Source organism: Monosiga brevicollis, genomic scaffold (genome assembly GCF_000002865.3).
Source record: "Monosiga brevicollis MX1 MONBRscaffold_2 genomic scaffold, whole genome shotgun sequence".
In the NCBI taxonomy this organism is placed as follows: Eukaryota; class Choanoflagellata; order Craspedida; family Salpingoecidae; genus Monosiga; species Monosiga brevicollis.
The window spans coordinates 970160-991576 of record NW_001865039.1 but is presented as its reverse complement, the minus strand read 5'-3'; the positions used below and the strand labels follow the sequence as shown (position 1 = coordinate 991576).

General features: G+C 55.0%; 8 protein-coding genes across 8 annotated transcripts in view; 5 read left to right on the top strand and 3 right to left on the bottom strand.

Annotated features, from left to right (window-relative positions):
* The window catches only part of MONBRDRAFT_22031 (uncharacterized protein), a gene marked incomplete at both ends in the record, with an annotated part of 2686 nt that extends 1086 nt beyond the window's left edge, over window positions 1–1600 (bottom strand). The window contains 8 exons of the mRNA XM_001742101.1: window positions 56–195; window positions 347–463; window positions 555–640; window positions 744–865; window positions 984–1038; window positions 1168–1235; window positions 1331–1451; window positions 1565–1600. Of these exons, the coding sequence (XP_001742153.1) occupies window positions 56–195; window positions 347–463; window positions 555–640; window positions 744–865; window positions 984–1038; window positions 1168–1235; window positions 1331–1451; window positions 1565–1600 (745 nt within the window). The remainder of the gene's footprint in view (window positions 1–55; window positions 196–346; window positions 464–554; window positions 641–743; window positions 866–983; window positions 1039–1167; window positions 1236–1330; window positions 1452–1564) is intronic.
* Window positions 1601–4905: 3305 nt separating this feature from the next.
* Window positions 4906–5685, top strand: MONBRDRAFT_4916 (uncharacterized protein; the record flags this gene model as incomplete). The annotated part of the gene is made up of 1 exon (XM_001742561.1): window positions 4906–5685. One exon carries the CDS (start codon window positions 4906–4908, stop codon window positions 5683–5685), a length of 780 nt encoding a protein of 259 aa, XP_001742613.1.
* A 1926-nt stretch (window positions 5686–7611) lies between these two features.
* On the top strand, window positions 7612–8071 carry MONBRDRAFT_14140 (uncharacterized protein; the record flags this gene model as incomplete). The annotated part of the gene is made up of 3 exons (XM_001742560.1): window positions 7612–7732; window positions 7813–7880; window positions 7979–8071. The coding sequence occupies 3 exons, from the start codon at window positions 7612–7614 to the stop codon at window positions 8069–8071; spliced, it is 282 nt and encodes a 93-aa protein (XP_001742612.1).
* Window positions 8072–8752: 681 nt separating this feature from the next.
* Window positions 8753–9534, bottom strand: MONBRDRAFT_22028 (uncharacterized protein; the record flags this gene model as incomplete). The annotated part of the gene is made up of 3 exons (XM_001742100.1): window positions 8753–8815; window positions 8933–9092; window positions 9140–9534. 3 exons carry the CDS (start codon window positions 9532–9534, stop codon window positions 8753–8755), a joined length of 618 nt encoding a protein of 205 aa, XP_001742152.1.
* A 1951-nt stretch (window positions 9535–11485) lies between these two features.
* Window positions 11486–12502, top strand: MONBRDRAFT_22027 (uncharacterized protein; the record flags this gene model as incomplete). Its single annotated transcript, XM_001742559.1, has 1 exon — window positions 11486–12502. The coding sequence occupies one exon, from the start codon at window positions 11486–11488 to the stop codon at window positions 12500–12502; it is 1017 nt and encodes a 338-aa protein (XP_001742611.1).
* A 342-nt stretch (window positions 12503–12844) lies between these two features.
* Window positions 12845–15907, bottom strand: MONBRDRAFT_22026 (uncharacterized protein; the record flags this gene model as incomplete). Its single annotated transcript, XM_001742099.1, has 5 exons — window positions 12845–14147; window positions 14222–14330; window positions 14490–15219; window positions 15344–15483; window positions 15766–15907. 5 exons carry the CDS (start codon window positions 15905–15907, stop codon window positions 12845–12847), a joined length of 2424 nt encoding a protein of 807 aa, XP_001742151.1.
* MONBRDRAFT_35477 (uncharacterized protein) lies at window positions 15864–17622 on the top strand. Its single transcript, XM_001742558.1, has 8 exons — window positions 15864–16060; window positions 16165–16245; window positions 16334–16482; window positions 16658–16674; window positions 16772–16920; window positions 17013–17165; window positions 17261–17328; window positions 17422–17622. Exons 1-8 carry the CDS (start codon window positions 16034–16036, stop codon window positions 17456–17458), a joined length of 681 nt encoding a protein of 226 aa, XP_001742610.1. The 5' UTR covers window positions 15864–16033; the 3' UTR covers window positions 17459–17622.
* Window positions 17623–18071: 449 nt separating this feature from the next.
* MONBRDRAFT_4912 (uncharacterized protein) lies at window positions 18072–21387 on the top strand (the record flags this gene model as incomplete). Its single annotated transcript, XM_001742557.1, has 10 exons — window positions 18072–18242; window positions 18385–18549; window positions 18660–19023; window positions 19119–19252; window positions 19348–19492; window positions 19604–19674; window positions 20118–20575; window positions 20737–20869; window positions 20996–21081; window positions 21180–21387. 10 exons carry the CDS (start codon window positions 18072–18074, stop codon window positions 21385–21387), a joined length of 1935 nt encoding a protein of 644 aa, XP_001742609.1.
* Window positions 21388–21417: the final 30 nt, after the last annotated feature.

Genomic DNA, 21417 nt, shown 5'->3' with positions numbered 1-21417 from the left:
GGGGGGGGGGGGGGGCATGACAAAGGTGAAGCAATGCTTTCAAACTCAAACGCACCAAAGAAGTGAGGTTTATTGGGATCGTATTGGGCGAGAAACTGGCGCAGGTTGTCGACCACGACAAAGGTATCGTCATCGGCCTTCATGAACCAGTCGTGATCGTCGAGGTGATGTTGATACGTGTGAAGCCAAGCCAACCTACGTGTCATGTGGCCGGATCGACCAATGAGAGCTCTCAATCATATCATGCCTAGGGCATTGCTTTCAGCTGCGTTGGGCTTGGTGGGTTTGCTATTCTGTGACTGAAAGTGCGCCATGCTTGCTCAAACATTGGAAACTGATTACCAACTTGATTTTGGGCCAGAGGGTTTTACGGCTCTCATTGCGAAGACGCAGTAGAACCGTGTTCAGGCCCGGGTATGGCTCTGAAGTCATAAAGTCGAGCCGGTCCATGCGTAGACCCCAGCTGTGGCCAAAAGCGGGGGTGGCTGATGAGGTGGCGCGGTGCTTTGCTGACGCACTGCATTGGTGGAGAGACATACAGACTCTACTACTACCTGTTGTTGACAGCGATGGCCTTGGGGTCGTGGCGTTTAGGAGTAGTGAGAACAAAACAATAGATGCTTGGGTCCTTTTTGGCAGTCTGTGGGATGAACGGGCGGACGTGGGGAGGCCAAGTTGTGAGCAACAGATGCTGTGATCCTTACTGGCCAAGCTATCACACGTGCTGAGGACCAGAGGCAAACCTCATCGGGCGGGGTGCCATAGGGCGGCTCGTCCTTCATTGTGTTGAGGAGATAATCGGGGATGTCTTTAGGCTGGGTGGCAGGTGGATGTCGAATCGCTGCATCGTGCACGGCTTGTCCATCTGATGATGAGGGGAATCAGAGCGGCGATCAGACACATATGTGGTTAGGTAGCTCAAAGAGCGAGCCAGACCACCACCATCACGCAGATGCCGGCTTGAAACTGGTTGAGGGACGAACTGGCATGTTCCACAGGAGCTTCAAGCATATCGTGGAGATTGAGCTGGTCCAGCGCCTGCAGAGATGGTCGAGCGACCGAAAAAAAAAAAAAGCCAGGCAGTCCCGGTGATGAGGCAGAGGGCTAGAGAAGTCAAGGCATCACGGACGAGACCGTCGATTGATGATCATTCGTGTTATTTCGTACATTGGATACGGCTTGAGCCCGGTTGTTGTTGCTGCTTTCTCGCTTGATGACGTGTACAATGGGGTCGACTACATCATTCCGCAAGGGAGGCTGAGGTGAGGCGACGAGCGGAAGCGGGCAGAACGTCGCGGTTATGGCGGAGCCTAACACGAGCAGGCCTGACCATGTTGCGGATGCTGATGATGGGAGGCTTGTGCCTGCGGGAGGTGAGCAGAGGGTTGACGAGCTGTGGGAGGATTTGCCTTGTAGCCCTCTTGCATCAACTCATCCGCAATGGCTTGTATCTGCCGATTGGGATGATCAGAGATCAACTGTCAGTGTCATGATAGCATGTAGATGGATCGAGTGCAGACAAAAAGCCAGCCGCGAGGCACCCGGCGTGGGGAGGGGGGCTTACGGCAGGGTCGTCATCGTCGTGGTCCCCACGTGCCATGCGTTGCTGCTCCAAATGGAGTAGTGCCCCAACGGCCTGGGAATGGGGTGATGGTGGCAGTTAGGGTTAGTATCGCGCCATCAAGACGGGGCGGTCTGATCAAGGATGATAACTGGGTACTTGTCACACACATCAGCAATGACGTCCTGATTTATGCCGCGATCTTCGAGGCCAGGGGCGGGATCGGCACGGGCAGGTTGTGCTTCGCGAACAGCTGAGCGAAGATGCTGGGCCCCAAAGGTTTATGAGAGGGCGCGGAGCAGGAGCAGGGCGCCTCGTTTGGGTTGAGATGGGTGCTGGCGCCCTGACTGTACCTGAGGTGTCGCGCGATGGGTGTGACAGGCAAAGTGGGTGGAGATGGTGACACCCAGGTAGCCTCCGACCAAGAGGCATACCACGGCCAGCAGAATAGCATTGGATGTCAACCTAGGGTCAAGCGGTCAAAGCGGTGCGTTGTGCACGCCCCAGCGCCACATGGCGGGCCACACACAGCGGGGTGCGGTGAGGGTGAAATCGAAGTCAGGAGGTTGGTTGGTCTGACCTGGAATAAGCGGTCGGGTTCTGGCATCGATGCGTACTTGGCCATCACTGCGGGCACTCTGAGCTACCACGCGGGCTGCACCCGGGGCCCTCGAGCGAGGGAAGGAAGTTGGGTTGCCTGGGTCACAAGTTGCACGGCCGAGGCAGCACCGGCATCGTTTGTGGGTGGCACCCAGAAATAAGAAGGCAAGGACGTGCCACGCGACAAGTGATACGCGCAGCTGACTGACAAAATCTCAAGCCGATGCCGTCTCAGCAAAGCCAAGCAGGCAGGCAGGACGAACGAGCCAAAGTCTAAAAATTGATGACCGAATCTTGGAAATAAGAGAATCAGACGCGCCCAGACCGCTACCAGCTGACATCTTACATGCATGCATGCATTGTCTCGAAGGCACGAAGATTTGTGTCGACACGATCAGTGCTCTCTGTGTGCATGCTTCCAAGGTCTTTAGGTGGCTGACCGTGCTCGTGAGAACAACGCTCGATAGCGGAGCTCCAGAAAACTTTCTCGGGGTACAACAAGGAGGTGGATGGATCTACGCCTACATCTACTGGACCCGGGACTTCGAATGGCAGGGAATAGCTGGATTTCACACGCACACAGTGACTTGCACCATCTGGGCAACATCGTGGTGAGTTCTGGAAAATTGGGGGGTGTCAGGTGGCCGGCAGCGGCCTCCGTCGGAGCCACCGCCTTGCTCGTGGCGAGCCGTGTCATGGTATCACCGGTATGTAGGCAGTGGGCCTGGTGTAAATTTTCAATGCAACGAACGAAGTCGTATTGGGGTCCTTTGTGTACGCGAGTCTTCGTGAGGCGAGTGGACAAAGCTGATTGCCCCCTGTCGCGCTCATGTGGACCGCATGCTGCTAGTGGCGCAGCCCCGTTCCCCGCGTGTGTCGTTGCATCTGGCCACGCCCGACAGACAGATCACCTGTTGAGCCCGTGCGAGGTGGCGACGTGCTGCTTGAGTTGCGCGCGTTGCACACCACGGGCGTGGTCGCCCAGGGGCTAATTGGATGCCTTCAAGAGTTGTGCAGTAGATGCCGCCGGTGCTTGTTGGTGCTCGTCCTGTTCGATCCGACACTATCTTCCTTACACGCCATCGCATCGCAACGACTGTGTGTACACGCACGTGAGGATGATGAACAATTCAAAGTCTTTGCTATGAAAGGGTTTAAATCGGCCGGCAGGCACGTTGTCAGAGAAGCGCTGTCAGGTCGCCCAGGGGAGGGGTCAAAGATGACAGGTGGCAGTCGTGAACAGCCAGGGATCCCTGTCTCCTCCGAAGGTCAAGGGGTGAGGGGTGCTCGACGCCATCGCTGGCCTGTCAGGCCTCGGAGGATGACTTTCAAATCAAGACTGAAGGGTGACGCAGCGCCTCAGAGTCACCAGAACTTTCTGAGTGGATCCTGACACGGCAATGACAGGCCAAAGAACAGGCATCCCGAGGAACATTCAGGAATACAAGTATGGTGCAAGATTATTCAAGAATCACAGGAAAGGGCGCAAGCAAAAGGCTTGCACAGTGACCCATGGTAACGAGGAAGGCAAGCTTCCTGAAGAAGGCTGAATTGCTGAGGGATCTCAGTGTCACGCCACTCGTTGAGGACATTCCATGACGTTGATGGCTTGAGGGGCCAAGGCAAAGAAAGCGGTTGACACGCCTCAACGGTTGACGTTCGTTGGCATGTTCATGACAGGCAATTTAACCAACGACTTCGTTACCCAACTGCGTGATCTGCACCACATTGTCTCCAAACCATGGCGCCGAATGTCACGTTGATCAGGATAAAGTTGGATACTCCCATCACAAGTTACGACGTTGTGGGATGCGTATCGCACCACATCAGATTCTCTGCGTGATTCCTGAAGGATTTCCAATCAAGGGGTGCCGCGAAGGCCTTTGTTTGTCCCTGGTGCCATCAAACGTGGTGCAGAACCACGGCCACATGGGCTTTTGTTTGAAAAGGGGAAACAGATGCTTATCCCATGTGTATCCCATTGACATGTGAGGCATGGTGATGAATCAAATCACGAGCTCGCAGCGTGTTCCACTTGAGTCCCCTTGACCCACACTGCGGGGGTGTGCATCTGGGGTCGCAGGCATTCAAAAAAAGGGCTTGCGTGTGGGTCCAAGAAGGATGTGGGCGTTGCTTCTGCTGTCGCTTCGTGTGTCTTCCTTCCTCCGTCAACCACAAGGGCCTGCGCCATGCGCCATCCGCTTACCCCCTGTTATACATGTCTTCCTTTTTTATTCTTTTTGCTTTCTTCTCTTTTCTCTCTTTTTCTTTTGTTTTCCACCCACCCCCCTTTTCTCTCTCTCTCTCTCTCGCTCTCTCTGTCTGCTGCCATGCTTGTGCTCACGACGACGCTTCTCTCGAAACGTCGCCGCAAAGTCGGTCATTTTCTTCCGATTCACCCTCCCTCGCGACAGTCGTCTTGCCCCCCCCCCCTTCTCGCTGCATCTTGACCCTTTTGGCTTTTGCCCCTTTTTCTACACGACCACCGCTGCCACCTTGGTTCGAGCAAGCTAGAGTTCAAGGCAGTCCCCACCGCGAGTGGGCTGCATTTTTTTCTTTGCTCCTCAAGTCGACACCACCCAGTTCTCTTCTTTCTCTTCCTTTTCCTTCTCTCGGCGGTCGGCATTTTCCTCCGCACACTCTTCGTTTTTTCCGTTTGGTCTTTCACCGCCACCACGGCGCCCACCAACCCGGCTCCTCTTGTGCTGCCTTTACACCCAAGCGAACTACCTTCGCCCGCGCGAATGGCGGCAAAGGCTCGGGTCAGCGACTGGGAACCTTCGGCCATCGCTGCTGTTGCCAACATTAACACCAACGCCGTCCCCACTTTGGACCAACCCCTGGATAGCGCCAACTCGCTCAGCTGCAGCGAAGATTCAAGCCTGCCCAGCCCGGCCATCCCCACCCTCACGCTTGACCTCACCGCTACCCACCCCACCGCTAAAATGGTTTCTCGTCCTTTTCCCGTGTTGAAGATGACCACCTCTGGCACCAGCAGCGCCAGCAGCTCGACGGCCTCACGTTCCCCCACCAGTTCGGCTCGCCCTTCCTTGGTGGCCATGCGTCGCGGCAAGCGTCATCTCCCCAAGCTCAACCTGGCTTCCATCTCCAACGCCATGGGCAGCGGCGACGAGGACAACTTGTCGCCCGATTTTATTGGTGACAGCGATCGTGTGATCTCTCGCACGCGCAGCGCCAGTGCCCCCCTCCCCTATGAGTACAGTCTTGCCAGCGGTCCTTTTAGTCCCGAGAGCCTGCCCTCTCCTTCCTGCCCCACTTCTCCCCACAACTTTGAGAGCATCACCTGCCTCGATGCACGCCACACGTTGATGCACTCGGAAGCCCTTCGCAGCACCGAGGACCTGCAGGAGGAGGAAGACCTTCGCGAGGTCAACTGGACCCAAACCTCGCTCGATCTCATGTTTGACACGGCTGTGGAACATGGCTCTGATGTTGCTGCCAACCTCTTTGATCCAGCCCTCAATCCCGTCCAGCAGGGCTCGGTCCTCAATTCCCTCGTCTGAGCCCCGCGTCCAAAACCCTCCCGGGTTGGGCGCCCGCGCTCGCTTCTTGAGTTGCTTTCCGTTTTAGATTTTCTTGATTTCTCTTTCCTACCGTCCTGATTTCCCCCCTTTATCTTCCGATCCCATCGACCTTCATGCTTCCTTTTCCTTTTCCCTGACGTACCCCGGTGTGTTGCGCGTGAGCGACGCGCATGTACAGCAAGTTAAGCCGCTTTGGCATTGATGTCTTTTGTTTCTTTTTGGTTGAGTTGTTGTCTACTCTTTTTCTCTTTTTCAGGGTGTCTGCCGACGCCATCCCTTGAGTCTAGCGGTGTGCTTGACGGTGAAGTGGAGACCCGTCCTGGCTTCTTCTTGGTATCAAATCAATAACACCATGCATCCAGTGATCACCAGCCGTGCTGGGTTCACATGCATGCGCGTGTCAAGGGTTTGCTTGCCTGGCCTGTATTGCAGGAGCCTTGCCTTTTTTTTTTTTGTGTGTGTGTGTGTCTTGTTTCCTTTTCTTGAGTTGTATCTCCCAAGCCACCTGAGACACCTTCCCTTTTTTTTTTGTCCAGCTCGTTACCAAACTCAGAGAGTTTGGTTCTTAATCGACAAATCTTGATTTGAACAACATTCTAGCCTCTCCTCTTAACCGCTAGACACTCTCACCCGGTTTCCCGACTCAACTCATGTCTAGACCGAGGTTGCTCACACAACACGTCTCGGTTTTGGTGCCCAACCTCTTGAACCTTGCCCTACTCTGGCAGGGTTCAAGCTAATAAGAAAACATTAAGACTGCGAGGCAAGATACAAGGGTTTGGGACACACGCGCCGATGATTATGACAGGCCCCCCAATTCTTGTTGCTCACATGTCAGGCACGAACAGAGCCTTGCTTCCGCGCCAAACGAGTCAAGTGCACACACAGGTCAAGTGATTCCGATCGTGGCGGCGTGCTCGCAAGCTTTGGCACCACCTCTTTGTTTTCTTGCTGTGAGTGAGTCCATCATACTTTTCCTGCGCGATTCTATGTGTGTGCGTGTGCGTGTGTGTGTGTGCGTAGTATGTGTGACCCACCTTGTAACATGCGGATCGCTGTGCAGTGCACCCTCCCGACACACCCCCGCCTTTTCTCTCCCCAGACCTCGACCTGGATCGGATGCTTGGATGGTGGGCAAGAACAACGAGAGGAACGCCCTGTGAGTCACCCATGTTGTGAGTCACCATGTTGAAATAATTTAAAAATTCAGAACAGCGGTATGGCGCATAGTCCGCGGGTGACGGAGCCCGTGCGTCCCACTCATCCAGGTTTTTGGTTCTTGTTCTTTGTCCAAGCCCATCGCACCCAAGACCACCACGTTCAAGAGGAACTTGCCTCGTCTTCGCTATTCCCATGTGATCCCAACAGGGCTGCCTCATACCAAAAGAGGAGGAATGTCTTTGGTGCTACCACCTGCCACCTGCGTACCGCCCCAAACCCAACCCCAAATGGGCACACAATAATCTGACAAGACAATTGTCATACATTTCGATGATTATGAATGTATTTTTCACTGAGTTCGCCAACTGGTTCAAAGTGTGCTTATTGGCGCAGTTTCGCATAACCACCCGACCAACACGATGGCTTTGGCATGGTTGCGCTCGTCCATGACCACCCTGGCGGCGCCGGGTGCGACTGCCGTGGCTGTCGCTGCCCGCTCCTCGGCCCTGTCCGGTTCGTCCTTCGGGCAAAGGGTTTCTTCGCGGGCGAACATGTTCTTTAGTTTTCCCATTGATGGCCAGAAAAAGGGTCTTTTGCTTGTCTCGGGCTTTTTTTTTTCTGCTTTTTTTTTTTTTTTTTTTTTCGCCATCAGGGCTTCTTCTGAACCTGCGTGATGCCGAGTCGACTTGATAATGCTCACGATCGTTATTTTTGTTTTGTTTTGTTTCGTATCCTCTGTTAGCCATGGGCGTGGGTCCTGCCCAGGCCCTCGTCACTGTGCGAGAGGCCTCCAAGAAGGCGGGCGGTTCTTCCAAGAACGGACGCAAGACGGCTGGTCGTCGTCTGGGCCTCAAGCGCTATGAAGGTGCGCTCGTACCCTGCAGTTTCCTGACCTTGCTCTGTATGCCTCGGCCCACTTCATTCACAAAAAATGGGCTGCTGCAGGTCACCAAGTACCCGTGGGCAACATTCTTGTCCGTCAACGAGGCACCCAGTTCCATCCCGGTCTCAACGTATGTACTTCCCCTACCTCAGCGCTAGCGCCACCGAGCGCAGTGAAGAAGGAAGCACCCACCCGCACCCAGCTCATTTGTTACCCTTAAAAATGCAGGTGGGCATTGGCCGCGACCACACGCTCTTTGCCCTGGCGCCCGGCTATGTCAAGTACACGTCCAAGAAGATGGCTGGCAGTGGCAAATGGTGAGCCAACTTGACTACTTGAGCGTGGCGGCCTTACTTTGAATCGGCGAAACACTCATCCATGACCAACCCCTAGGCGTAAATTCGTGCATATCCTGCCTTCCTCGGCTGACCTCCAGGCTGCACAACAGGGCAAGGCCGTTCTATAAAGCCTGTCGTCGAGCCAATCCCTACCGTTTCGGCTCGGTAGTGTTGCCCTCTCTTTGACCACATTTGGGGCTCAGACCCTGCCCATATCTCATGTGGCCCCATCTTATCCCTGTCCGTTGGATGCGGGCAGCCCTTGAAACCGACGCTTTCGTCTTGCCCACAGTTGTCAATTGTGTGGCCATACCTTGGAGGACGTTTGCTTTGCGAGCCGACCTACCTTTTCGCTCCTGTTTCTTCGTGTTTGTGAGGAGAAAAGATCTCCGTCTCGTCTGCTTTTCCGTCCTGTGGTTTGGGTTGCGTGTTAGCGTCTGTATTCACGCGCGCGTGGCCGCCGTTTTCTCCTGCTGGTGTTTCTCATCTCGGGGTGGCGCTAGGCATTCCAGCCCGGTCGGATTAGACCCAGCAGCCTGGCGGGTTTGCCACTGCACTTCTCAGTTAATTGACCGACCGTGTCGCTTCATCACACTTTTCAATGTCAATTCGTCCCCGCCACGCCCAGCGTGTTACGACGGTGCCGCAAAGAACAGGATGGAGTTTAGGCCTGGCTTTCGTCCCCGATGAGGGCTGTCTCCAATGACTTGAGTAGGACACGTGTTGCCTGCATTCATGCACATCCAATCAAGCCAGCAGTAGTAGCCCAATGAGGGCAAGCACAAACAAACTGGATCAGCGGTCAATAGTCTAGTCAGCAATAACAGCCACAGCAGGATCACACCTTGTTGGCTGGTTCGAGCTGTAGCAGGGTACGGCAGGTCCCCATGGCAGCATCCATCTGATTGAGATCTCGTAGTGCCATGGCCTTGCGATATAAGGTCTTGATGTGTGCCTCATCCAGCCGCAATGCCTTGACACAACCCAGCAAACCAGAAACCGGTCTACCATGAGCCTGGGCCAAAGGGGGGGCACGTGGGGGTATCTAGACCTGATCCCTTGCATCACCTCGTTGGTTAGCTGCAGGGCCGTGTGGGGCCACTGAGCTCGCAAGGCAGACATGGCGCCATTGGATAGCAGGGTGACGCGCTGTGCAATGTCCCGCTCACCATCATGGAAGCATGTCAGAATGAGACCAGGATGGGTGCGGGCGTTTCTGTCTGCGCACGACGAGGCGAACCAGCACATGTGGAGAAGTGACTCACGCACCATTTCATCGTCGCGGGCGCGGAGGATGGCCTGCTGGTAGCACTGGAGGGCCAGGGCATATTCACCGCTCTGAAAGGCCTTTGCACCCAACGCCTTAAACTGACTCAATCCCCCTTCCACATAGCTCCGCGGGGCCTGCCGTTGCTGCGACCCATGAACAGCGACCACGCCGGGCATACATGATTTCAGTCAGGCCACCATCCTGAAGATTGAGGCGCATCAAGTTCTCCGCCGGGCTTGGCATGTTCATCCAGCTTACATACCCGAGTATCAATGTTATGAAGGCGAAGCAAAACACCAAAAATGGTTTGCCCTGGCATGAGGCCGGGAAGTCCAACGGAGCCATGAGCGTGTTCGGGACGGCACGTCACATCCATGGTCTGTCCAACCACCATTTCACGAAGCGCATCTTCAATGGCCTAGCAAGCACAGGCAGAACATCAGCAGCCGGGTCGGGGGGGTGCTCGCGGGGGTGCCTCAAGAGTTGGTACTTCGTACGGGGATGAGCAGGTCAGCCCCAATTTGGGTGCGGACAGGCTGTACTGATTCTTGAATTGTTTGCTGATCTTGACCATAGGCACGCTGCGGTGTCACCAAATGGGGTGGCGGCGATCCATCAACAGCGAGAAGGCCAAACTGCGTGCCCAAGGCCGATGAGACGGGATGCTGACACAAGACGTACGTAGCTAAACGAGACGACGTCACCGCGACGCGGTCGCAGAAGGTGCCGTGGCAAACCTGCTTCCTTCTACACATCACGCGTTGGGTGATGGGGGCGGGCAGATGCCAGGGTGGGCACCCGTGAGACAAGCAAGCATGCAACCGGCAGCGCTGCACTTTGAGGCGATTCGCTTGCCTGAAACGACTGAAGATCCTCGTCAGGGTCGGCGTTGGCCATCTCCTCGGCCATGCGCTGTAATGACACCATCAATTCTTGTGGGGACTGCATCTTGACTCCAGCTCGTTTCCAACCCGCCCCTGTCTTGCGCCCACAAGCTATCGGACATTTGATTCAACAAGGCCGCCTTGACCTTGACCTGAAGCCGATCGATGTCGAGCCGAGCCGAGGCGTCAAAAAGGAGGATGCCTTCTGCTGCATCTGCATCTTCTTCACTATCTGCTTCATCTTCCTCTGTCCTTTTCACCATAGCTTCCCATAGATCCAAGTATACTTCTGCTACAACCTATTGAGATACTGCATCTTCTTCATCCAATCTGATCTCTATTCTGAATTTGTGCTTTCCAAGTTGAAGAAATCTGACAATTTCTATTCTGCGGACCCCCCCCTTGAGGACATGAAGCCGAACAGGTGTTCCGCTCCATCACACACTTCTCTTGGCGCATTGGCGCATTGGCAATCAGATCTGCTGCGGCTGCTTCGCCTCGGCCTACGGCTGTGGTTTCTCTTTGACTGGTCGCATGTGCACCCACCGATGTTTGCCTCCAGATCGCAAAAGGCCCCCTCGTGCCTGCATGCCCAAGCTAAACACGACCACATCACCAAGACTCGGGGGGTGGAGCCCTTCCTTGTCCATGCTTGCGGGGCGCCTGTCCTCTTCCCCTTTCTTCCTTTAGAGTTGTTGTGAAAGCGTTGGTGAGCGCCCCGCCCGCTTTCTTCCCTTGCTCCCACCCTGCTAAGCTTCGGATTGAGGACGAACACGTCTGAAGACCCATTTTCGTTGATTCGCATCCACTCCAACCAGCTGCACACCCTGCTGCCTCGTGTGGTGTCGTGGCATCGAGACTCGTCGCGAGTTTTCATCATCCTTGCCACCTTCCCGTCCCCACCCCTGTGTCCTTTGTGCCTCTTCCCACCCTTCTTCACGACTCTGACCCACGGTTGCGGTCCACCGGCGCCATGTCAACCTCAAACTTTCTTGACAAGGATTTTTACATCCTGCTCGGCATCATTGCCGCACCCACGGTCACCATGCTGGCTGGCTCAGTGGCAGCCTACCTCTCCCAGCCCTCAGATCAACTTCGATCCATCGTCAGCGCCCTTGCAGGTGGTCTCTTGCTCGGCTCAGTGGCCTTTGAGCTCGGGCCCCTCCTCGTGCGGCCGGCTGAACATGACAAAAACTGGAATTTCGGTATATTGGCTGGTTGCTTCATCTCCTTCTGCACCATCATGATCCTGGACTGGATTGGCAGCGTCCTCGATCCTGATCAAGAGTCTTCTCCAGCCGACGATGCCGGCGAGTTTGCACCCCATAGCCTCGAGGAGCATGGCTCCATGAGCTCTCTCAGTGACGGATCAATGTCTCAGCGACAGCCCCTGAATCCTCCCTCCCACTGGCAAGGGGAGCGCCCTTCGGTGCTGCCCCGCTACCACCCGAACCCCTCTCATCGCCGAATCATGAACACACACCGCATTCAGCACCACTCTGACAGCTCCCTCATCATGCATACGGACGCAGTTCGTACGCGCGCACGGGCCTTCCGCCTTGGCCGCCGACGCATCTCCAAGCTCCCGCGTGGCCTGCGTCGCGGCACTCTTGACAGCATCAAAAACGTCGACGTCTTCCAGCCCAGCACACCGGCCAAGGTCATTAAGACGCCGCGAGGCCCAGGAGAACTCCAACCCCTGCTTGAGGCAAGCGGATCCCACCTCGACTCAACCGTCGCGTCATCTCGAGGGCAGCAGCTGGACACCTCACACCACAGCCAAGCCCCGTCGGCACCCTATCCCATTGGCCCTGTGGTCTTGGTCTTCATCGACGGCATTTCGGATGGCCTCACCATGGGTATCACAGAAACGCTCGGTGTCACACAAGGCATCATCCTGGGCATCTCCCTTGCCGTTGAAATGGCCTTTACAGGCGCGGCCCTGGCTGCCATTCTCTCAGATCGTGGTACCAGGCGCACTACTTCACTCATCACCCTCACCGTCGTCCCCTTCTCCATGCTCATTGGGGGCATCCTGGGTCGGTTCTTGATGATGGAGGTGGATGAAGCCTCGCCCGTCTTTGCCGGCTTTATGAGTTTTGTCGTTGGTCAGCTTTTTTACCTGGCAACTGTAGAACTCATTGGCGAGGGCCATGCCATTGTCAATGACCTCGGCAAGGCTGCCTTCTCCCGCTGGTTCGACGTGGCCCTGTTATTTGGCTTCATGGGCGAACTCATGGTGGAAATCTTCCTGGACTAGCGCCATGCGAACCAACGAATAGCATTGTCATCATAGCTGCCCCGAAACAAATACTTGTACGGACAGGGCACGAGCCTGTTGGTTGGCTGGTGATGGGCTCTGCTTATTCCCATCGAGTCTGGGCAACGGATCTATCGTGCGTGCCTGTCTTTTCCCATTTTGTTTGTTCTGCCAAGCGGAACGCTGACGTCCAATTCATTTTAATAGATAGATAGATGCATGAAGATGAACCTGTCAGAGTCTTTTGTATCTCACTCAATTGTCACGCCACTTCATTATGCACCTCCAAAGAAAAAGACGAGGTCGGGAGAAGAAGCCGGGCTGACGGTTTCCTGGCTCGCCTCAGTCACACTGCCCGCCTTGGGCAGAAAAGACGACGCTCACAATTTGGTCATCTTGTGCCACGATGCACTCTTGTACAATGACGCGTCCATGGATCCAAGCTGCCACGCGCAAGATCTCGCCCGCCGTCCCAACCATGTGGGCCGTGGCACCAGTGGCGTACGCTTGCACCTCAACAAAGCGCCGTGCACTGAGGGGGACATACTTTCCCACTTCACCCAACACAGCGATGCCACCAGCAGGGTAGGGTGTGATGACATACAGGTCAAATCCCACATGGTCTGTAGAGTTCAGGTGGTTGGCTGGAAGTCGCAAGGATTGGGAGGCGTTGAAGTGCAGCGGGGCGGCGTTCAAAGCTGGAGTCCAATGCTGCACGAGGAACTGGCCGCTTGCCTCCAGATCTCGCAGCATGCCCAGCTCCAGCTCAAAGGCGGTCAAAAGATCACCCACAAACACCACCAGTTGCTGTGGTGCCGTGATATTGGGCCCAGCCGGCGCCGCCCACACCTCACCGGCCGGGGCATGGGTTGTGAAGCTGACCTCTAGGCTGGTTGCGGGCCGATTCGGGCTGAGGATGGTCCCGTTGGCCATCATGGTGCGGTTGACGATGGTGATGTTGGTCATATTGATCATGTCACCAATGGCAACGGGTCCTGTCGAGAGGGTGGCGACGGCGGCTTGCATTTCTGGGTTGTATTCTGGCGCAAGGTCAAAATTCAGGGGCTCAAAGGTCGTGGTGCGGAAGACGTCCTTGAACGGCCGAAGCCCCATAGCCCAGGCAAAGAGCGAGGGTGCTCCAATCTTCCACTGATTGTAGGGGTCCGAGGCATAGTCGTTTGAGACGCGAATTTGTGTGACCGCAGGAAACTGGGTACTGGCCAGGAAATCAGAGGGCAAAGGCATGCAGTACTGGACGCGGACGTGGCGGGCCGAGGCAGCTTGCGCCATGCCAGCCAGCCAGTTCCAGGCCACGGTGAGGTTGGATTTGGCCACATCCATCATTTTAAATTGATTGGTGAGCCAATCCTGCTCGTAGACAGCCAATCCCCAAGCAGAGTGGTTGCGCATGATGTAGCCAAAGAGTGCGGCCACTTCATCTACCGAGCCAATGGGAATGGCACCTAGCCCCTGGGTGGCAAATTGAAACTTCTCCTGGTAAACATTGTGGGAAGACCACCAGCGGTTGTGAAGGGTCAGGGGCTTGCGCACGCCGACTTGGACGGCCTCGATGCCTCCGGGGAAAACCTGCGGGCGTGGCTCCCAGCGCTCCAAGCCCCCATCAAACTCAAGGTACTTGTAATACCTGAACCACAAGAGGCGAACAATTGAGGGCACGAGCAGCAGCTAGCACAGTCGCACCAGGTGGTAAGCACGTACCACCACGAGTCCAGTTGATAGCTTTGGACAGGAAGGTTGACCTTGCGATGGTAGTCGGCATAATCGATCAACGTTTGCTGATAGGAATGACTCTGATCCATCCAGTAGTCTGCCAGCAGGCGAAAGCACGAAGACCACAGGAGGAAAAGCACGTGAGGGATCAAACGATTCAGCGAGAGTCGTTCCACGTTTGAGCAGCCCCCGGGCCCATGCCGCATTTGGCCGAGTGTGACACAAAGCCTGCCAAAAAAAGAGCCAGGCCACATACAGTAGTAGGCACCGTTGTCGGTCCATGCCGAGAGTGCTGTGGCCGTGACGTCCTGGGCATCCGCGCTGCGGGTCTTGTTGCCTTGGAGGAGTAAGGCGTCCCCCCATGTCTGGAGACCCGCGTGAAGTCCCTCTGTATGAGTGGCAAGAAGGAATTTGATTGAGGTGTTGATGGGAATCTCAAGCGTCATGCCGTTGAGGCCACCGCAAAACGTGTTTGGTGCGTGTGAGCTCGTTGTAGAATGGATGGCCACCTTCAAATGATTGAACGGGGAGAGGACAGCCACATCAGTAATTGGGGCCCCTGGTGCCTGGGCCGTGGTGGGGTCTTCGTACAGGACCAAAGGAACGCCACCCTCAACATCGCTGCTGAGATTGCCCAGACCTTGCTGGCGCACCACATTGCCAAAGATGTGATGCTGATAGAGCAGGTTCAGGTCTGGAGCTCGCCCCGAATGCAGCTGAAAGCTGGGAAAGCAGGTGCTTGGATCGGCATTATTTCCCGTGCTTGCATTAGTCACAGGGGTCAGATATATGGTTTCAAAGCCGTAGAGGCCTTCACGCTGAGGATAGGCAGCAATGGCCGTTTCCACCACGGGGACATTGTTGTGCTGCCAAGTATTGACGATCGCCCAATAGCAGCCGAGGCGGTCGCAGCCCGATACGTTCTGTGAGTTTGCCAGGGTCAGCACGCCACCGCTATTACTATCGGCATCGGTTGAGAGCCAGCCCTAGAAGCACCCATGCCGTTCGCGCGTTGGTGAATGGATCGGAGGCAGCAGCACGGTAGCCGAATGTCAATTGTCATGACCCTGGCGATGGATCGAGGGCAGCGTGTGTCTAGCATGCTCAGACCTGGTCGGTGTGCAAGCCAAGTGGTCCGGACTGCAGCCACAGTGAGCCGTCGGTGGTTTGCAGTTGGTAGGTTCCGTCGATTCCGTAGCGAGTCAGATCCACTTGCAAGCGAGCAACGGCGCTGGCTAGCACGAGAGCCCCTACCAGCCACCGGAACCCCCGACAACCCACCGCTGCACCCCCATGGCCATGGGATCGCGCTCCTTGCCGTACCATCGCCCCGCCTCCCCTCTATCCAAACACACAACACCACCCGTGCGCGATGGCCACCACCTCCACTCCCTCTCTCCAGCAGCAACAGCAGCAGCAGCAGCACAGTTCCAATCAAGACCACAAAATAAATCACCCATTCACTCCTCCCGCTCCCGTCACTTTTATCTGACAAATCCCATGTGCATACACACACACACACACACACACACTTTGCGATCGTTTCCTCCAAAACCTTTTTTTGAGTTCTTCGTTTTTGTGTGTGTGTGTGTAGTGTGTGTTATTTCCTTTCTTGTTGGAGACGGCAGCAGACCGGTCAGTCGAGGCGCGTGTTGGTGGGTCCTTTGAGGACATCAGGCACTGTGAGGGGAGGGAGGCGGGTTGATTTGTGGACCAAGCTGTGTTTGTAGTGGGCCTGTGTTTGATTCACAAGCTGGATCGCCTTTGCAGTTTGACCTTTCCCGCGCATCAACCATCAACATGTTCAAGCTGTGCATGCTTGCGGCGGTACGACACTGCCTTGCTTGCTCCACTGGTCCCGCGTGCCTTGCTGATCGCGATTCCCGCGACCGATTCTGACGTTCTCTTGATGTTTCATGTTGTGTCTTTAGGCCACCTTGGCACTGGCTGCTGCCCAGGATCCTGCCGAGGGCTGGATGGGCTACGCCAAGGGCGTGTCGCCCCGTGGCACCGTAAGCAACACTGCGACCTTGCCATTTGAAACTTGTCTGCTGCCCTGATCCCAACTCTGCATACCCTCATATCTTTTTTCGTGAACAGGGTGTTATCACCCATGCCGAGGCCAAGTGGAAGGTTCTGAGCAAGCCAAACAACGCTGCCAACGCCTTCTATTCCCCCTGGTTTGGTATCGAGAGCTCAGACAACCTCAACCTCATCCAGCCCGTCAACCCTTGGACTGGCCGCGCTTGGTACGCACTCCGGCCCCTTCTTCTTCGATTCCATACCCGACGCCCCGCTTATCAAGTGTCTGTGAGACAAGAACAACAAAAAACCCGATCATGTGAACAACCACAGACAAAAACTTTGGAGATCACGAGCGTCATCGGCACTCACCTGCCCAATCACTTGCGCGCACTTTTATAGGCAAATGTACATCGAGTGTATGTGAACGCAAATGGAATGTGGAATGGATACCAACCTTGTAGACGTTGCCGTCCCGGCCATACACTCACCGATACTTGCCGCACACTTCCTCAGATTTCCAGTGGGAACCCGAGCATAACGAGAATAGCCAGGGCCATATCGTGTCCCCTGGCGATGTGCTCCACGGTGTCATCGACCTGGACCAGAGCAGCCAGACCTACATCATCTCGCACACCAACCTGAACACGGGCTGGAACGTGAAGGTCTGTCCCTGTGGCCACTGCACCCCGTGCGCTGGGTCCCACCCCTCGATACAACACTGATTCGGCGCTTTTCCGGCTTGCATCGCGCACAGACGCAAATTCCGGTTCAGCGCAAGCTGTCAGGCGAATACAAGGAGTACACCATCCTGTACTTTGTCTTTGAGAAGACCTTTGCCTGCCACCAATACCCCGCCGAGGAGGTCGTCACCTTTTACGACATTGCCGTTCAGTACGACAACCAGACGGTCCGTACGCTCGAGGGCAGCTATGATCCGTCCCTTTCTGGATCGCCGTGTCGGCTCCCGCTCAAACTTCCCCGCATATCGAAACACACTGGCAGGTCGCCCCCACTTGGACGACTGCGTATGTCGATGACAACTGCAACAACCGCGCCCACATCCTCAACGAGTTAGTAGCCCACCCAACTGCTGTGCCCTGGCCTCTCACACGCAACGTGCAATTTGACCAATGTCTCACTCTGCCTTGATGCATCTTGCTTAGAACTACCATCTCCATCACCTGGGATACCTCCATGTAAATGTGTGTCTATTTCAGACGCTGGCCTTCAGCAACACAGGGGCCGGCTGCGTACGACACACCCATGCCCCTCCTCCCCCCCTTTCTTTTTTCTTTTTTGCGCTGACTGCGGCTTTCGAAGTGGGCAAGTCTCCCTTGCCATACACAATTCAACACCTAGAGGTGCAATTTTGTTGGCATGTACCTGTACATGTTGCTGCTGTGCTGTGCCATTCGTACACTCGACAAAGCAATCCAAAACCATCTCACCGACCCCCCACCCCGATTTATGACACATCTCTGTCCTCCTTTTTGCAATTCTGCCTGACATTGTTTTTCACCCAAAACCTAAAAAAAAAAAAAAAAAAAAAAAAAAAAATCGCACCCGCACCACCTCCAAGACCCAGTTGCAAGATCGTTGACACGCTGTGCAATTCTTCACCACCACCACCACCACCACCACTTACGCCCTCATCGGGGGTTGCTCCAGAGATTTCAAAGACGTCGCACACGGACGTGGTGCAATACACTTGGCGTTTGCCCTTTGTCGTTTTCCGTTTGTCGTTTGTGATCCTCAGCGGGCAGAGCGCGTGCGGAGTCGGGTTGGCAACTGGGATTGAATCAAACCCGGCAGCATGGCAAGGATGGTGAACCAGTGCACAGTCGCTGCCCGGCTTGTCCGACTCGTGCTCGGGCTTGCTGTGATAAGGTCGACACTTGCATTAGATGTCTTTGTTGCTACAGATGGCTCAGACGCCAACAGCGGGACTCAGACAACACCTTTTGCCACCGTGGAGCGGGCCCTGGTAAGCTTTCTCCGCCCTAATTCGCTGCGACACGGACAGTCGCTAGCTGCACCGCATCGTCAGATATTGTCGCATGGCTGTCACCCGCGCGACCGAAACCGGGTCTTCTTTCTGCATGTTGACCTACCATTGATGCGCGTAGGCAGCTATCCATCAAAACGCCACCGCTAGCACCAATACCATCAACCTCGAGAGCGGTACCTACTACCTGCCAACCCGTGAGTCAACAATCAATATCAACTTGACCACCGCTGGTTTGAACCAGCAGCAGATGGTGATTCAATCAGCCACACCCCATGACCCCGCGGTGAGTTCTGCTTGGAATGATCGCAAAACAGACCCCCTTTTGATCTCCAATGCAAAGTGCTAGCCATCTCCTGCGCTGCGCCCCCGCCTGTTCTCACGCGGCTGCTCTAGACCTTGAGCGGAGGCATCCTGGTGACCAACTGGTCCAAAACCAGCCAGGGCTTCTATGAAGCTGACCTCTCAGCTTGGAAGCCTCGGCAGGTCCTGCAACTTTGGGCCAACAATAAACGCCAGCGCCTCGCACGGACCTCAACCCTGACATACCTTGCAGCCAACGCCAATGGTTTTACCGTGCGTCCCGAGGATCTCACGGCCGTCCCAGACGATCTCTCCCAAGCTCAAGCTGTCATGTTTGAGTCTTGGACAGCCAGCATCCACACTCTCCGTAGCATTGATCGATCATCCGGCAACATCAGCTTTTACACACCGTACAACGCCCAATGGGCTTCGTCCGCCGCCGGTGCTCGCTTCTATTGTACGATTCTAAGCCACCATGATTGGACTGCCCCCTCCCAAACCTGCTTTTGTCTCTGTGAAGTAGTCTCATGTATCGTTTATTCGTGCCTCTAGTCCAAAACACCATGGAGGCTTTGGATCATCATGGCGAATTCTTTTATAATGCTTCGACATACCGCCTCACTTGGTACCCCTCGCCAGAGTTGGACCTGTCAACTGCCACCGTCGTGGTTCCTCTTCTCACCGAGGTAAGGCTGATCAGGGCGCTCACCTTTTTCGCGAGTGTACCAACGCGGTCAGCATGGGGCCACGTGTTTCACAAAACGGCTCTGTGCTGGTATAGCTGGTGACGATCAAGGAAGTGCACAACATTGACTTTGTCAATCTTCAGTTCCAACACGCTGCTGTCGACCTATCCGTTTGCCTTGCTACCTCCTGTGACATGCAGTCGGCGGCCTTCCTCAACTCGAGTGCCCTTCATATTACCAGTTAGTCAATAATTTGCAGGCAGCACTGAAGCGCTCCCATCGCGTTTGCCAGTTGATGGCCCCACAAGCTCTGAAACCGCGGCATTGTGTTTGGTGTGCATGGCTTGACAGATTCAAGCAACGTCAACTTTTATAACACCAACATTAGCCACGTCGGTGGTTATGCATTGTGGTTTGACGAGGTGAGTCTTAGCGCCCCACGACTCTTGGTCGGCATTACCTCTACCAGACAACCCCTCCTGGCTGTCCATCACCTGTCAACGTCTGAAAGTTGTCGCGCCACAATGTCACTTGGCCGAAAAACAAACAAACAAAAAAAATAAAATTATAAAACATAGGGCACACAGGATTCGAGCATCAGCAAGAGCCATGTGAGTGACCTTGGCGCAGGTGGCGTGCGCGTTGGCACCAGTGATGGCGGTCTGGTAGATCCCCAACGACTCGTCTCTGGCATTTCTGTAAACAATAACATCATTGAGGTATCGTTTTCCCGCCTTTTTTCCAACGCCTTCCCTCTTGCTTCTTGACTCGCGATGACGATGTTCAAAAGTGAGCGGTCACTTGCACGCCAGTAGTTCACCACCGATGTGTTTCGTGGACACGTTTTGGGCCTTGTCCTCTTCAGGATGGAGGGCATTTCTATCTCGAGGGATGTGGTGTATTGGCTCAGGCCACGGCGCAGACCAACATTGTGCAAAATCTGATCCGCAGATTCAGCTACACAGGCGTGTCCCTCGGATGGACTTGGACCTATGCCGAAACCAGCAATCGCAACAACGTGATTGCGTTGAACAACATTGACACGATTGGGCAGCACTTGCTGAGCGATATGGGCTGCATCTACCTTCTAGGACATCAGCCGGGTACCAAGATTGACCACAATGTATGCGCACGAGTGTACAGCTACAACTATGGAGGCTGGGGCCTATACACGGACCAAGCCTCACGGGATATCACGCTGACGAACAACATTGTGTATCAAACAAAGTGTGCCGGCCTGCACCAACATTTTGGCCTGAATAACATTTTCATGAACAATGTCTTTGCTGATGTGGATACCTGGAACTGTGACGGTGGCATCCGGTATGAGACCCCGCGCACCTCGTTTTGGGCCTGTTCGCTGCGTGTGACACGCAATCTTGGGGCCCTTGAAAGGTTCAAGGGCCGACCAAGTGGTTTCGCTCGGTGCTTGCCATTGAGTTTCTGGTGTGCGATTGATTGCCCTTGTGGGGTGATGTTCACAGGTCAAGCCAGCATGCTGGCGTGTGCAACGCGTCTGCCCCTGATGGTCCGTGTTCAAGCTTTACATTCTTCCGCAACATTCTTTATTTGAATGATGGCCCCGTATTCTATAGCACCATCCCCACCGGCTTTGAGGTGAGCAAAGGGCTGACCTCTTGTCAAGGGATGCAAGTGGTGCAAAGCTGGTTTTGCAGTGGATTGCGTACTTGGGCCACCCCTCATCGTAGAGTGGGCTATCTGCTTCGTTCGTTGGTTTGCTAGAACATGACATTCGACAACAATACCTACTACAAGCTCGACCACTCATCGGTAGTGTTCCCAGAAAAACGCAACCTGACTCAGTGGAGGTGAGTTGCAGCAGGCCGTGACAGAATCATGTTTTGCAACCAGCACAGACGTAATTGCTGACCCAAGCGTGGCGCCTTTGCACCCTTGTGTTGAGCAGACAGCATGGCCAGGATATGCACTCCATCATTGCAGACCCCCTTTTCACGAATCCCAATCTCGATGACTTCAGCCATTTGCGTCCTGCCAGCCCAGCCCTGGCGCGAGGGTTCCAGCCCATCAACATTTCCCTCGTGGGTCCAGATTGGAGTAACTTTGACCTGATGCTGCCCGATTCGCTCCACCAACATGGCGTCGTGACCATATAAAAATCTCACCTTTGTATCCCCAAATTAAGA